The sequence below is a fragment of the Sus scrofa genome, chromosome 14, assembly GCF_054392235.1.
Source record: "Sus scrofa isolate SSC_HxYL_T2T_F1_AM1 chromosome 14, Sscrofa_HxYL_maternal_Yorkshire_Landrace_v2.0, whole genome shotgun sequence".
Lineage (NCBI taxonomy): Eukaryota > Metazoa > Chordata > Mammalia > Artiodactyla > Suidae > Sus > Sus scrofa.
Genome location: NC_139396.1, coordinates 24476583 through 24493375, shown reverse-complemented (window position 1 = coordinate 24493375; position 16793 = coordinate 24476583). Strand labels below are relative to the sequence as shown.

Sequence of the window (16793 nt, the reverse complement as noted above, 5' to 3'; positions counted from 1 at the left end):
TCAAGTTTTGGCTTACTTCAGTATATATTTCATTTTCTATTTATTACCTTTTTCATGCATGGCAGATGGGATCTAGAGGTCCCGAGAATGTTTAAAATCAAGAATGCTATAAAACATTTTAGAAATTCCCAACCTTGGATCAATCTACAACATACTGGGAGAGATATTCCTGAAAAGAGCTTGCAAGGGCAGCCTAAAAGACAGAAGGATACAAAACTCAGGCCATGTCCCTGTAATACAGGGACTGATTTTACAATATCAGTTATGATGCTCAAAACTGTGAATCCAAGAGGCATATAATTATATATTTTTGCTTGTTGCTCTTGCTTTTCTGATTAGAAGATACAGAGTCACTTTAGGTAATTTCCATTTAATTTAATATTTATTTTCATTTGATATCCAGGTCACATTTTCTACATTAAAATAGAATCATGCTGACTCCTCCCCCCACCCCCTACCCCCTCAGAGAAAAAAGTGAAGAACTTTACACAACTTGAAAGAAAGATGGAATGCACAGAGAAGTTGCTATTGCACCCAAGTAACAAAGAACACAGAGACCAAACAGTAGACGTGTCAGAAGTGCATAGAGACAGCTCAGGGCTGGCAGCAGGAAGGAGGAATTAAAGGCTAAAGCTTTTAAATGCTATCACTTGTGCCACAAGATTACCCTGAAAAGGCAAATAGGTCAGAAAGCAGGACCAAACAGGGGACTTTTCCAAAGGCTACTACCTAACAGAGTTTAAAATATCCATACAGACGAGAGCTTTCTCGTTCCCACCTTACCTTTAGCATGTGGTAAACACGGGAAACTTAAAACCACTGTTTAGTGTGTCCACATGGAGAACCAATATAAGCTGTTCTTTCTTCTTAAAACATTGTATCCCACCTCTTTCCAAGCAACAATTCTATTAATTATCTTAATTATGATTCTTCTGCGGAAACCCAGTAAAGATCATTAGGACAAGGCATCTCACTACTATCAGATCAATGCCAGCTGGGCAAAAGCGGCATGATTCTGTGTTACCCAGAGGGAGGGAGAACAGGAAGACACAGGAGTTGAAACTTAGCCGTACCAAAGAGGAAAAGGAAATCTATTCATCAAATAGGAAAGAGCAGGTGGACAGTAAAAAACCATCTGCTTCAAGCAGCAAAGATCCAGAGGCACACGAAAATCTAAAAAGAAATGCTCAGCAGAGCCTCTTGGTTCTGAGAGGAAGCTTCTTTCAGACACTATCCTGCCCCTAGTTTGGAGATAACAGCATATCTAACTTTAGATAGTGATACTCTTTCGGGTGTGTGGGGGGGCAGTGGGGCATGTGGAAATTCCCTGGCCAAGGACTAAACCCGAGCCACAGTGGCAACCCAAGCCACTTCAGTGACTACGCCAGATCCTTAACCTGCTGAGCCACAGGAGAGCCCCTAGATAGTGATACTCTTGAGTGGGTGGAGAGGGAAGGCCTGAGAGACCCAAATAATGAGGACACTAGGCAGCTAACTACACTGCTATGTATAATTCCACACATCAGTATGAAAACTACACCTTCAACCCTCAGCTATTTTAAACAAAGCATTGAAGATCCAGGTTTCCTGAACAGGGGATATTTTAAAGTCTGTTAGCAGTTTAAAACATTGTAACACTGGCACAATATGTTACCTAGTCTTTGTTTTTAATTACAGGGTAACACAGTAAACTCCAACACAAAGGTGGGGACAGGGGAGTGCAAAAGGAATAAAGAAAACAGAACCAATATTTCACAAGAGCATCGGGCCAGCGATGAAGTAGCAGCTAATGCTTTGCAGAGTCTCGAGGGTAGAATTCGCTCAGGGTGCTCTGAGGGATTCTCTTCAGCATTTCTTTGGGGAAGATTCGGAGCAGCTGCCAGCCAATGTCCAAAGTCTCATAGACAGTGCGGTTTTCATAAGGACCTTATAAAAAATTGAGATTGGATGAATGACAGCCAACCACTTTCAACCTATCAGGGTTATTCACAATTTATTCTGTTCTGGGACTAGCGCTTGATCACGAGGTGTAAAAAGAAGAGACACAGAGCAGTGAGGTCTCCCAGGACTGGATGTGAGTGAGGGTGGAAGTGAGGGTACAGACAAGGAGCACCTCTGGGAATCAGAGAAAAGGGAGCAGGCCAGAGGGCTGGAGACATCAGGCTGTGTGCACGAAGCCGTGACAACTATGAGGGATTTAAACACAATCTGCTCAACACTGGAAGCTAGATCAAAGCAGTGAGAAAAGCAGTTGAACAGAGTCTGACTTGAAGGAGGTTAGTACAGACACTTAGAAGGTCTTAAATGCCAAATAAGCACCTGAATAGGTCAGTGGTTTTCAAAGCTGTTATTTTTATTAATACTATTAATAGCAGAATCATCCTTGTCCTGCAAATACATCTTATTTATTTATGTCTTTTTTGGGGCTGAACCCACAGCATATGAAGGTTCCCAGGCTGGGGTTGAATTGGAGCTGTAGCCACCCACCTACGCCCAGCCACAGCAAGAGGGGATCAGAGCTGCATCTGCAACCTACACCACAGATCACAGCAATGCCAGATCCTTAGCCCAAGGATTCAAAAGCATATTCAATTTTGAGACTCAATAGCTTAAGTTATTGTACTAGGAATGAAAACAGAGCAAGGCCAGGGATTGAACCCGTGTTCTCATCTCATGGATACTAGTCAGGTTTGTTAACCATCTGAGCTACGATGGAAACTCCACATCTCATTTTTTAACTAAGAAATTAGACTGGCTAGAAGTTATTTCTTTTCTCTACCAAAATAATTTTTATCTTTTTAAGGTGTTAAGGTTCTGCATAATTTTTTTTTTTTTTTTTTTTTTTGCTTTTTTAGGGCCGCACCTACGGCATATGGAAGTTCCCAGGCTAGAGGTCCAATCGGAACAACAGCTGCTGGCCTACATCCAAGCTGCGTCTGTGACCTACACCACAGCTCACAGCAACACTGGATCCTTAACCCTCTGAGCAGGTCAGGGATCGAACCCACGTCCTCATGGATCCTAGTTGGGTTCATTACCACTGAGCCAAGACTGGAAGTCCTGCATAATTTTTTAAAAAAAGAAAACCATTCATCATATAGTTGAATTTTAATGTTAATTAAAAAAATGTATCACATAATCCTAAGCTCTTTTCTATAAGTGTGTAGTCTGATGCTTTATTCCAAAATGAACATACCTTTTAAAAGTACCACTGAGATCAGAAAGAGTCTACCAGCAGGAGTGCCGGGGGGGAGACCAAACAAAACAGCCTGAAACCCCTTCACATGCTATGTAATAAAAACCATTATAGACTTTATAATCGAGTGACAGTCAGTAAAATTAATACAAACTGTCCTCTGGCAATGAGAGTCCAGGAGCCTGGTGAAAATGCTGGCACTAATAGCTAGGGATGATGAGGCAAAAGTGTGGACTAGGTCTTAGGACTCAAAGAGTGATCAGAGATCAGTAGCTTCAATTATCACCCAGGAACTTGTCAAAACATACTTTCTGGCCCCACCTAGATGGAAATGAATCAGAATCTGCATTTCAACAAGATCCCCAGTAGATTCAAAAGCATATTCAATTTTGAGACTCAACAGCTTAAGTTATTGTACTAGGAATGAAAACAGACAGGATAAGATGTTTTAGAGGAGAACAATGCAATTAGCAAAAATTTGATGACTGGAGAAAAAAGAAGGTTAGGAATTCCTGAGCTTGGGCTAACGAGGACAGTGGTCATGCCAGAGGTAGACAGACACTGAAAAGGGACTGCTGGGCAGGTGGTCAGCTGGGAAAATCCTTTGGTTCCCACCATGCTGAGCCTGAGGGGATGGTGGCATAAACAGACGCATCCCAGGGGGAGATGTGGAATTAGAGCTTCAAAAAGAGGGTAAAAGCTCATACACAACAAGTCAGCCATCAGCACAGGGAAAAGGTCAAAGCTGGGGAGGGGGTGGAATAAAAACTACTGAAAGAACAGGTGATTATGCCTTTGGGAACATAAACAATTAAGAAGCTGAGATCAGAAATCAGGGAGATGAAAACAGATAGACTGGAAAAGTCCAAAACTCCCAAAGCCAGAGGAGATCACTGCAAGGTGAAGAGCAAGGAGAAGTGGCAATGGAGGCGGCAATACAGAAGGCTTGTAAGGAGGGGCAAAAATAAGACAGGCGCTAAATGACTGGAGAAAGGAGTTAAAGGCAGAGGGGCGAAGAACAAAGACACGATGGGCGGCTGGAAGAACATCTTCTCTACAGAAAGAAAACTGTGTGGAGACCAGTGTAAAGGCTCTCTGATTAGGAAAGAAGTCCTTAAAAATACGTATATGATTCTATTTATGTTCATAGGAAAATTGTCATCTTACCCTGAGCAATAAAGTTCCTCTCAAACTTCTGCAGAAACTCCAAGTAAAGAAGGTCGTCTGACGTGAGGGCTTCCTCTCCAACTACGGCTTTCATGGCTTGTACATCCTTACCAATAGCATAGCACGCATACTAGAGAAAAAGTTCATATGAACGGAAATAAGATTTTATAAATGGTAACAGTCGTCTGGGCTAAATAAGTATTGCTGTAGCTGTCTTCATAGGATTTCACATTTTTTCCAAACACAGTTCACATCAAGTTCAAATGCAAGTATCAGAAGCAGTATCACTCAGAAAGGAGTCTTCATGTGTGTAACAGATAGACATTTCTGACACTCTGCTCCCTCAATATGCCAGTGAGCTCACATTTTATAGAATGTTTAAAAATCACAGCTTAGACCACAGGAGAAATTCATCTCTAACTTCTACTCAAGAAAAATATATGTATTTTTCTCTTTAGTTATGCTTGTTGTACAATCTCAGGACTATAGAAATCAAGGATTTCATAGAATATATAAAGCTGTATCCTTTAGGAGTTCCCGTCGTGGCGCAGTGGTTAACGAATCCGACCAGGAACCATGAGGTTGGGGGTTCAGTCCCTGTCCCTGGCCTTGCTCAGTGGGTTAAGGATCCAGTGCTGCTGTGAGCTGTGGTGCAGGTTGCAGACGCGGCTCGGATCCTGCGTTGCTGTGGCTCTGGCATAGGCTGGTGGCTACGGCTCCGATTAGACCCCTAGCCTGGGAACCTCCATATGCTGCGGGCTGCGGGCGCGGCCCAAGAAATGGCAAAAAGACACAAACACACACACACACACACACACACACACACACAAAAAGCTGTATCCTTTAGTGTTCCGGTGATGGCCTAAATATGCTGCACAAAGAATAAGCTAGTATGTCCTTTTAGAAATATTCTGTAATTATTAAGGTTACTAATAAAATCTTAAAACACTCTTATGCCTTAATGTTACTTAAAAACTGCCTCATATACCATCAGATATACGTTTCAAACACATAACATTTTTTTTTTCTTTTTTAGGGCCACACCTGCAGCACATGGAAGTTCCCAGGCCAGGGGTTGAATCGGAGCTACAGCTGCCAGCCTACCCCACAGCCACAGCCACAGACACAACCAGATCTGAGCCACGTCTGCAACCTATACCAAAGCTCCTTAACCCAATGAGCAAGGCCAGGGATCAAAGCTGCATCCTCATGGATACTAGCTGGGTTTGTTACTGCTGAGCCACAATGGGAACTCTAAGCACAGGATTTTTAATTTTGGCTATCAGTATTTAACTTTATGAAAAAGACTGCTTGGCTCTAACTAATGTTTCTATAGTCCACTATTCTATAGTACACTCTACATGAAAATTCAACTTTGATGGGGCAGAAGAAAAGTGATATGGAAGAAAGACAAGAAGTGTGAGGCAGGAGTTCCTGTCGTGGCTCAGTGGTTAACAAATCTGACTAGGAACCATGAGGCTGCAGGTTCAGTCCCTGGCCTTGCTCAGTGGGTTAACGATCCGGCATTGCCATGAGCTGTGGTGTAGGTCAAGGACACGGCTTGGATCTGGTGTTGCTGTGGCTCTAGTGTAGGCCGGCGGCTACAGCTCAGATTCGACCCCTAGCCTGGGAATCTCCATATGCCGCGGGAGTGGCCTAAGAAATGATAAAAAGACAAAAAAAAAAAAAAAAAAAAAAAAAAAGAAGTGTGAGGCAGCAGAAGAATGAATTAAGAAAGAAAGCACTCATTTCTTTCAACACCATCCTGCAGACGTACGTACCAGCTGGTTAGATACATCTGCGTGGTCCTTCCTGGTCATACCTTCTCCAATAGCAGACTTCATTAACCGTGATAACGAGGGCAGCACATTAATGGGCGGGTAAATCTTGGGTAGAATGGGAAGGGAAAAAATATCATATTTAAGTATAAAATTTAAGCTTTACTGGTAGTAAATAGGATTATTGCTCAAATTGCACAGAACTGCTGCCATTTGTTTCCTAGATGAGCCCTAATATCTTTTCCTGGTAAGAAAAGAAAGAGATAATTTACACCTTAAGATTTCTTTTGAGAATCAAATCCAGCACAAGATTATCTTAAAAAGCTGAATTTTCAACATCTGCCTACAGTACCAAGTCTAAATTTGAGTCTTCTGAACTGATTCATAAAATCACACATTACAAAGATGAACAATATCTCCATGGCGACATTGGAGACTGGCATCTACAAAAACCTGTTTTTGATTATTCAGCCATAAAAGAGGATGAAATATTGCCATCTGGGACAACAGGGATGGACTTTGAGGGCATCATGCTAAGTGAAAGAAGTCAGATAGAAAACAGTAAATATTGTACAATCTCATATATATGCAATCTAAAAAACAAAGAAAAAATAAAGAACTCACGGACAGAGAATAAACCCCTGCCTGAGACAGGGGATGAGGGTGGGCAAAAAGGGTGAGGGAAGTCAAAAGGTACAAACCCTCAGTGATAAAATGAGTTAAGTAGTGGGGATGCAGTGTTGGGTATAGCGACTGTGTGTTAACAATACTGTTCTGCATGTTTAAAGGTAGCTGGAAGAGAAGTGGCTTTTCAAAGTTCTCACCACAGGAAAAAAAAATGTAAGGTGACGGATCTTAACTGGACTTATGTGATCATTTTACAACATAGAGAAATACTGAATCATTACATTGTAAACGTGTATGTAATGTTATGTCAATTATACCTCAATTAAAAAAATTTAAAAAAGAAAAAATGTGTTTAAATTATTAATAACAAAATTAGTAGACTATACCATTATGGAACGGAAGACTCAAAAAAGTTCTTTGAGACAACTGACTCCATTTTAAGGCATAGGAAGAAAAGCGGAAATTTAATTCTTAATTCTGACATTCTTATCTACACCAGGATTTCCGTATTACAGAAATGACAACTTAAAAGCCATATTAAAAACAACTCAAGTTGATATATTCTAAACGAAATAACTCCTAAAAGCAAAGTCAGAGTCACTAAAGAGTAACTGAAGAACAGATCTGTAAGCTTAGAGCACCACTCAAATGTCAAATACCTGTCTGTTGTGTAGCTGTCTGTCCACATAGATCTGCCCCTCTGTAATATATCCAGTCAAGTCAGGGATGGGGTGAGTGATATCTACCAGAGAAAGGTATCTGCTGTTAGTTCAAGTGTCCACTTCACATAAACCCACAGGAAGTCAATCGGCACTACTTAAAATAGTGCTATATGAAATTTCTGCGTGGAGTTCCCATTGTGGCGCAGCAGAAACAAATCCGATAGAAACCATAAAGTTGCAGGTTCGACCCCTTGCCTCACACAATGGGTCAAGGATCCAGCATTGCCGTGAGCTGTGGTGTAGGTTGCAGACGTGGCTGAGATCCTGTGTGGCTGTGGCTGTGGTGCAGGTTGGCAGCGGTAGCTCTGACTGGACCCCCAGCCTGGGAACCCCCATGTGCTGCAGGTATGGCCCTAAAAAGCAAAAAAAAAGAAAAGAAAGATATTTCTGTGAAAACGGAAAAAAGTTCTTTATCTGTGCTGTCCAATATGGCAGTCACTGGTCAAATGATGCTACGGAACATATGAAATGTGGCAAATGTGACTGAAAACTTTATTTCGAACTTTATCTAATTTTAATAAACTTTAGAATTTCAACAGCCAAATGTGGTTAGAGGGTAACATATTGGCTAGTTTAACTTACCTGATTATAGCATAGTTAGACATGTGCTGACACAACTAGCCATATTCATAAAAAGTACTATTGCTCCTAGTTATGTGATCTCTCCCCCAAATATAAAGTTCCATTTTATTTTATTTATTTATTTATTTTGCTTTTTTAGGGCCGCACCCACAGCATATGGAGGTTCCCAAGCTAGGGGTCTAATCAGAGCTATAGCTGCCAGCTTACACCACAGCCACAGCAATGCCAGATCCAAGCCACGTCCGTGACCAACACCACAGCTCATGGCAATGCTGGATCCTTAACCCACTAATCGAGGCCAGGGATCACACCTGCAACCGCATGGTTCCTAGTGGGATTCATTTCCGCTGTGCCACAATGGGAACTCCTAAAGTTCCATTTTAAACACAAGATCTGCTTGCAGAGATTTGACAATTTGAGGTATACTGAGAAAACATTCTTAGTCCATAAGCTATCCTAGATGGATATGAAGCATTTCAACATGGAAAATACTTATAAAGCAACACTGCACAAGCAGCACCAAACAGGTCCTACAGAGCAGGACATCTCTAAAGTCTGTGAAATCACATAACGTAATTTTGTAGATACTTCCTTGGAGCAAATCATTTTCAGGTCAGAGGCAGTGTTCAGACTGCCTGGGTTCTAAGGCTACCCCTTCCTAACCGTGATGGATCACTTACCTTCCTGTGTCTCACATGGGAGCATCTACCTCAAAGTCACTATGAAAAGCAAGTGAGTTAATACTTATAAAACACAACAGTGCTCAGTTATAGTCAGTTATTACTGTTTCTGAAAATGTCTTATGAAAGGGCTTTGGAAAAACTGAGATAAGGACCAAAAGACACTAACACAAGGGAAAGACTGAGTGTCACCTGGGAGCTGCTGGGCATACATACACCCAGGCAAAGCCCTGCACTGTGCGCTTTCACACATGGTAAAACCAAGTAATTTTTAACAAGCCTTTGGTGATCATTCTATCTCTAGTTTTTGGCATTTACTATTTGTGCTCTTTATCTGGCACTTAAGCTACCTTAAATTACTGGTGCACATAAAGAATGAGTAGCTTACATTAAGTTGAGCCCATAAATTTTCTAAAAAATTCCTTACATCTAGACCAGTGCCCTGCAAACAAGAGACATTAAACACTAGCTAATAAAAAAATTAAAAAAAAAAATTAAAATCACAAGGAGTTCCCACTGTGGTGCAGTGGAACTGGCAGCATCTTGGGAGTACTAGGACTCAGGTTCAATCCCTGGCCTGGCACAGTGGGTTAAGGAGCCAGCGCTGCCACAGCTGAGGCTTAGGCTGCAAGTGTGGCTCAGATCTGATTCCTGGCCTGGGAACTCCATATGCTACAGGGCCGCCAAAAAGAAAAAAAGAAATTAAAACCACAAGAAAAGTTTTCTATAAAATAGTAATAATCATGGGTAGTTTTGAAATGAAACATTTTATTTAGAAACAAATCACTAGGTAAGGTAAACTTCTGGAGGAAGAACTCTCAAAAGAATTTCAACTCAAAAAGATGATCTTCTCTCTTAGAATCCAAGTCCTTACAATGATTAGGCCTGCTATAATCCAAAGACACAAAACTTACCGTCATTGGGCATGGTGAGAATAGGAATTTGAGTGATAGAGCCATTTCTACCTTCCACTCGACCAGCACGTTCATATATTGTGGCTAAATCTGTATACATGTAACCTGGGAAACCTCGTCGACCAGGAACCTCTTCCCTGGCTGCTGAAACCTGACAGTAAACCAAGGAGGAGAGTATCACGTACCAGAGCATGAAAATTAAAGCTTGGTTAACAAAGACGTTTATTTGAATACTCCAAATTACAAAGTTGGAAATATCTTGTTCATTTAAAATATCATCTCTGAGAGGTTACTTAGAAAAATCTATCAACATAAATTTAGATTATTCTGGTACAAAAAATGTGGACAACGGGGGGGACTGGAAGTTTTTTGCTAAAATCATACTGCCCTAACACATGTCGTCAAATAGCTTGCTGGAAGGAAATCTGTTTGCAATTTTATAAATCAAAAGGCAGTCCATTTTAAAAACTAGGAGATGAAATTCCCGTCATGGCTCAGTGGAAATGAATCCAACTAGGAACCATGAGGTTGCGGGTTTGATCCCTGGCCTTGCTCAGTGGGTTAAGGATCCGGTGTTGCTGTCAGCTGTGGTGTGGGTCGCAGATGTGGCTCGGATCCTGTGTTGCTGTGGCTGTGGTGTAGGCCAGTGGCTATAGCTTCGATTCAACCCCTAGCCTGGGAACCTACACACGCCACAGGTATGGCACTAAAAACCAAACCAAACCAAAACAAAACTAAGAGAACATTCTTACTTCACAAGATTTACTTCATGCTATGGATCTTGCCAGGCTTATGTAAGCTAATCCTGAAAAGATCAAAAGGGAAGGAAATACCTATCAGAAATTATTTGGTGTACTTTTCATACATAATTTAATCCTCACAATAACCCTATGAGGAAGTTAATGTCATTAATCCCAGATACAGCTGGAATCAAGGGCCAGATAGATAACTTCCCTAGATCACTGCACGAAATAAGAATAGTAATAAATGGTCTTTTTCTTAGTGACATGCACACTAGAACATAGGCATACACATTAATCTACAACCATCAAGAACTCTAAAGCATTAAGCCTAACTTTTAAGTGTTACTTTGAACCTCCAAAAGAGCATGCTCCAACCGTGCTACTCAAAGTGTGGTCTGCAGATCAGCTTTTATCAATGTGTAAGGAGATAATGTAGGAGGCAAGATAAACATATAGAAAACTTCAGTGGCAATTTCAGTGAAAACTTCAGAGCCTAAGCGACTTGCCCCAAACCAAAGAACAATTATACGTCTATTGAATCTAACAATAATATTTTTTAAAAAGGGCTTGTGGAAGTGCCCTTGTGGCACAGAGGGTTATAAATCCAGTTTTGGAATTCCTGTAGTGGCTCAGCGGAAATGAATCGAACTAGTATCCATGAGGATGCAAGTTTGATCCCTGGCCTTGCTCACTGGGTTAGAGATCCAGTGTTTCTGTCAGCTGTGGTGTAGGTCGCAGACTAGGTTTGGATCCTGCATTGCTGTGGCTGTGGTGTAGGCTGGCAGCTGGAGCTCAGATTCGACCCCTAGCCCGGGAACCTCCATATGCTGAGGGTGTGGCCCTTAAAAAAAAAAAAAAGAAAGAAAAAGAAAAAGAAAAAAAGTCTTTTTCCCTTTTTTTACAAATTTAAAGAGCAATTCACCAAATTTTCAGCTAATCTGCATTAGAACACCCCACACATCTGGATGGTAACTGCTAGAATCTTTATATTGTTTCTAAATAAACACTGAGTTTTCTGAAGGAAAAAAGTGCTGAGAAGCACTATGCCAGAGTATAGTCTTCATTTATGTAAACAAATAAAAATTGACATTAAAAATTAAATTCTTGAAAAGGGCTAAAAACTGACAGTCTGGACAGAAACAGAACTTCCTGAGAGAGTAACTGATTAAATAGCTGGCATCATTTACTTTCTTTTAGAATCAGGTCTTAATCAATGGAGACAGTGACAGTATGATAAATAGGCTAATAAATTAAATCTCATCCTCTAATGTTTCAACTAATCTGACAGAAGTTCTATTTTCTTTTCTGATTAAGGTATTCTACTAATATATGAGCAATGAATTTTGAAAAACATGATTAAAAAAATGAAAACTTGCAGAGGGACAAGATAACCTTGAAAATTAATCCATTTTAATTGAAAAAAGAAAAAAATTACCTCTCGAAGTGCTTCAGCATAAGAACTCATGTCTGTCAGGATAACCAATACGTGTTTTTCACATTGATAGGCCAAGAACTCTGCTGTGGTTAGAGCCAAGCGAGGAGTGATAATTCGCTCAATACTGCAATGAAACATCAAGCCTTGTGTCACTCAAACAAAAAGGCCAAAAACAAAACAAAATGATTCTAGAAATAATCGTACAGTCTCCCCTTTAAAGGTTTACATAAATTGAGGAGGGTTGAGCAATTACTTTAAAAGTTCTTAAGTAAGGCAGAGTTATTTTATGTATTTACCTAATAAGAATTATTTAGTGCTACATAGTTTGACTACTTTGTAAATGCCCATAATTTCTCAGAACTATATATATGTAAACTTCTCAAAACTGAAAGAGAGGGAGGGAGAGGGAGGAGGAAGGAAGGAAAGAGACAGGGGCCAGGCGCAGGTAAGAGGAAAAGGTCGTTTATTGAGTATGGACTACATGCTAAGTAATTTTTATACTATTAGCTCATTTAATATGCACAACAATCCTGTGAGAGAAGTAGTATTTATCACACTTTATGAAAGAAGAAACTGAGCTTCAGAGCCGAAGCGACTTGCCCCAAACCAAAGAACTTGCAAAAAAGCAGAGCTAGAATTTTAATATGGTCATCTCATTGCCAGGCCTGTGTCACTTTCATTATAACATCTGACCTCCCTAGTCCAAGGTAACATTTTTTACTAGAAGCCTATGTGAAGAGAGAAACAGCTCTATTTGTTTACTTACGTTGGGTCATTAGCCAAGTTCAAAAAGAGGCAGACATTGTCCATTGAGCCATTTTCTTCAAAGTCAGATTTGAAGAACCGGGCAGTTTCCATGTTTACCTAAATGGCAATGACTTCATCAGTGCTGGGAGAAGAAAAATTCTCAATATTTATTTCTGGTGAAGGCCAACCTATAGATCTGTATTGTTCCTTCTTTTAAAGTTTCAAGTACTCAAAAATTGTTCACAGAAACCAACAAAGTAACAGCCTGCTTTGGCACAAAAAGAATTATTCTTATATTCCATGGTCAAATGCTAAATAGTAATCCACTGTTTGCCCAAAATGCCAAGTTGTAACTTCTCTAGCTAGCGATAAATTCAATGATATATGTGTAGTCTTCTACACTGTTCTAATAATATAAGTAATTTTATATTTCATACTAAAACGGAAAAAAATTATACTTACACCCATAGCAGCAAACACAATTGCAAAATTTTCCTCACTGTAGTCTACCACATCTTTGGATTTTTTTACCAAACCAGCCTGGCGACAGATTTGAGCTGCAATCTGATGAGGAGTGCAAAAGAAGTGAGTTGAAATATAAAATAATATTTCTACAATAACTTTTTCCCAAACTTTTGGGAATTGTAATCACAAATGAAATTTAGGTGTCTTAAAGGGCATTACCCAACAAAATTATTTTGTAATTTTTGCAGAGTCATAAGAGTAAGCAGAAGTCAGATATACATGGATAAAGATTCAATGTAATTGGATTACATAAACAATAACATTGGCTACTTAGCTTGAAAACCCTTTATTTGGCTTCTCACTAACAGTGAAGCATTCCAGTAAAGCATCTGGAAGTTCTTCCTTCTTAAATTTCATCCCAAACAGATCACATTTCTCACCTCGTTGTGCGGTAAGCCAGCAGCTGAGAAGATAGGAATTTTCTGCCCCCTAGCAATACTGTTCATGCCATCTATGGCCGAGATGCCGGTCTGAATCATCTCCTCTGGGTAGATTCGACACTGAGGATTGATTGGCTGGCCTAATACATTTCCAAAGGGAAAATTTTAATATGTCTGTACATTAAGACTACAGCCACTTAAAGCATTTCTTTCTATCTTAAAAAATCAGTTATTTCTAGAATCTGAAACTGTTTAAATATTTTTCCATTAATCTTTCGTAGAGTCACAAAACATATGGTAGTACAGTGAAATGTAAGGTCTGGCAAATAAGAGAGAAATCCTAATTTCAAAGCCATCATAGCTTTACCATTTACATTTCAGATATACCCTAGTGATACCTTTTTTTTTTTGTCTTTTTAGGGCCGCACCCACGGCATATGGAAGCTCCTAGGCTAGGAGTCCAATTGGAGCTGTAGCTATCCGTCTACATTGAAGCCACAGCAACACCGGATCCAAGCAGTGTCTGTGACCTACACCACAGCTCATGGCAATGCCGGATCCTTAACCCACTGAGTGAGGCCAGGGATTGAACTAGTAGGGTTTGTTACTAATGAGCCATGACGGGGAATCCACTAGTGATATTCTACAGTATCTTAAGGTATTTTATATAAAATGTTACGATAATCTCTAGGAAAAATCAATTTATTAAATAATAAACAAAATAATTAAATGTGGAGTGTGTTGGTTATTTAAAATATCATAAAAATCACTCTCCATCTGGCAAAGATATAAGATAGATGTTATTTTCCCAAAAACATAGAAGTCCATTTTTTGCCCCTACCCATGATGTCAAGGAAGTCTTCAGCCAGTACAACAGGACCTCTGTCAATGGGTTTTCCCGATCCATTGAATACCCGACCTGTCCAACATAACAAGACAGCACAGAGTGGACAATGGCTCAAATACTCATAATCTTTAAAAAAACTTCATGGAAATATGTTAAAAAGGAAACATCTCTGCTCAATGAATAATAATATCTGCTTACCAAGCATATCCTCAGACACTGGTGTTCGGAGAATATCCCCAGTAAACTCACAGGACGTTTTCTTGGCATCTATGCCTGAGGTCCCTTCAAATACCTATCAGGAAAGAAAAATAAACAGAAGGGTAAAAGAAATTTAGATTATAAGCACTTAAAACTTATCTGTCTGTTAAACAGCCCTTATAAAGTAAAATATATAAATGTGACTATTTTCAATATCATGAATGAAGAAGTGTCCGTGGTGGGTAATGAACCAAATTATCAACCTCTTAACCAGGGTCATGCCTACAGGTCAAATCCATCAAACAAGCTAAGAAGGTTTTCTACATTTGTAAAGCGTTGTTTAAAAAAAAAAAAAAAAGGAAGGAAGGAAGAGAAAGCCTAAAAACATGCATCAGAGACCTACAAAATCTAAAACATTTACTATCTAGCTTTTTACAAAAATTTTGCTGATCTGTGCTCTAGATTACTTTTTAGGGCAACACATTCTTTGAGAAAACTGGCATTTCCTAAGGTCAGTTAACATTAAAAACTAGGAATTATCACAGACAATTTAAAGAAAGACTCAGATCTTGTTTTGGTTTCATCCAATATGCTGTGAGCTGTGAAATCTGCTTTTCATCTCCCTCCTTCTACATGATTATCTGTTTCATTTTATCCATTGAAAGAGAGAGGGAAAAAAGGCCATTTTGCCAGTGGAGTACTGGGCTAGAATGGATATAGGTGGCTGACATATGGCAAGAAAACATGAAAAAACAATTTTCTTCCCTCATAGCCAGTATTCAATCTCTGAAGATACAGAGGGTCCCTGACTTAAGATTCTTTGCCTTTATGAATGGTGCAAAAGCAATACGCATTTGGTAGAAATTGTACTCCACGTTATGAATTTTGACCTCTTCCTGGGCTTGTGTGGCACAATGCTCTCTTGAGAGGCTGGACAGCAGCAGCAGTAAGCTTTGGGCTCCCCCTACCCCGACCCCAGGCCAGTCACACCACCATGACTGATATATACTTACAATCATTCTGTACCCACAGAGCCATGCTGTTTTTCACTTTCACTACAGTATGCAATAAATTACACAAGATAGTCAACATTTTATTATAAAACAGGCTTTGTGTCAGATGATTTTACACAGCTAGATGCTAGGTCTTCTGAGCACTTTTAATATAAGTGAAGCTATGAGGTTTGGTAGCTTCCACATACTAAATGCATTTTCAACTTAGGATACTTTCAACTTAGGATGGGTTTATCAAGACATCACACCACCTGTCAGTTGAGGAAAATCCATCTTCTTATGTAATAATCACTAGAGAAAAACTATTGGTGTTTCTCATGTTTTTTTGTGATCGGAAAAAAGTTCAACTGGCCAGGATTTGAAAGTGATGCTTACCTGAACCACTGCTTTGGAACCACTGACTTCTAGAACTTGCCCACTTCTCTTTGTGCCATCAGGTAGTGTCAAGTGCACAATCTCAGCGTATCTGGGAAACTAAATAGGAAAAAAAAATAAAAGCTCAATAACCAACATTTTAAAAGCTTCTCAAAATGCATGTGTCATCCCTCCACCTCCCCAACACACCAAGTGTATACTAAGAATTTAGAGTATCCTCCGGTAGTTTAAGTCCTTAAAACACTTGTCACTGGCACACATACTGGTAAACACAGCATAAGGTACAGAGGGAAGAATCGTAAATCTATGAAAACATAGGAAGTAAGTTTTTTCCTTCTGTGTGTATGTTTTAAAGTTTTGAGACTATAGAAAGAGACTAAACTCATAAATAGCCATGTTTCCACTACTCAGAAATGATGTTTGTTTCTGGGCTATGTAGTCACCTTGTGCTCTGGGAGGATAGGAATAAAATTCAACTAAAGAATAATTACTGGCGTTCCCATCATGATGCAGCAGAGACAAATCCTACTAGGACCCAGGAGGTTGTGGGTTTGATCCCTGGCCTTGATCAGTGGGTTAAGAATTTGGGGTGAGGTGTGGTGTAGGCTGAAGACATGGCTCAGATCTGGTGTGGCTGTGGCATAGGCTGGCATCTGTAGCTCTGATTAGACCCCTAGTCTGGGAAGCTCCATATGCTGTGGATGTGGCTTTAGGAAGCAAAAAAAAAAAAAAAAAAAAAAAAAGATTACTAATATAATTAAACAATGCTAACATTCCCACCTTAAATCTAATTCTCCTCACCAGATATGTATTCCTCTAATCCATCTTTAATGTTTTAAATTGCATTTTTTGGAGTTCCCGTGA

General features: G+C 39.8%; 1 protein-coding gene across 4 annotated transcripts in view; it reads right to left on the bottom strand.

The window, feature by feature from the left end:
- Nucleotides 1-363: 363 nt before the first annotated feature.
- The window catches only part of ATP6V1B2 (ATPase H+ transporting V1 subunit B2), a 29021-nt gene continuing 12591 nt past the window's right edge, over nt 364-16793 (bottom strand). Inside the window, exons 3-14 of one of the 4 annotated variants that reach the window (XR_014826417.1) lie at nt 15930-16028; nt 14542-14635; nt 14338-14415; nt 13497-13636; nt 13054-13155; nt 12611-12708; nt 11845-11968; nt 8131-9817; nt 7428-7754; nt 6145-6249; nt 4364-4493; nt 364-1926 (exon numbers count right to left, since the gene is read on the bottom strand). Coding sequence is in view for 1 of the 4 variants with exons in the window: in XM_003483379.5 (XP_003483427.1) it covers nt 1787-1926; nt 4364-4493; nt 6145-6249; nt 7428-7510; nt 9667-9817; nt 11845-11968; nt 12611-12708; nt 13054-13155; nt 13497-13636; nt 14338-14415; nt 14542-14635; nt 15930-16028 (1344 nt within the window). In the remaining 3 variants the exon portion in view is untranslated. The remainder of the gene's footprint in view (nt 1927-4363; nt 4494-6144; nt 6250-7427; nt 7755-8130; nt 9818-11844; nt 11969-12610; nt 12709-13053; nt 13156-13496; nt 13637-14337; nt 14416-14541; nt 14636-15929; nt 16029-16793) is intronic. The other 3 variants (XR_014826418.1, XR_014826419.1, XM_003483379.5) reach the window with 3 other exon arrangements.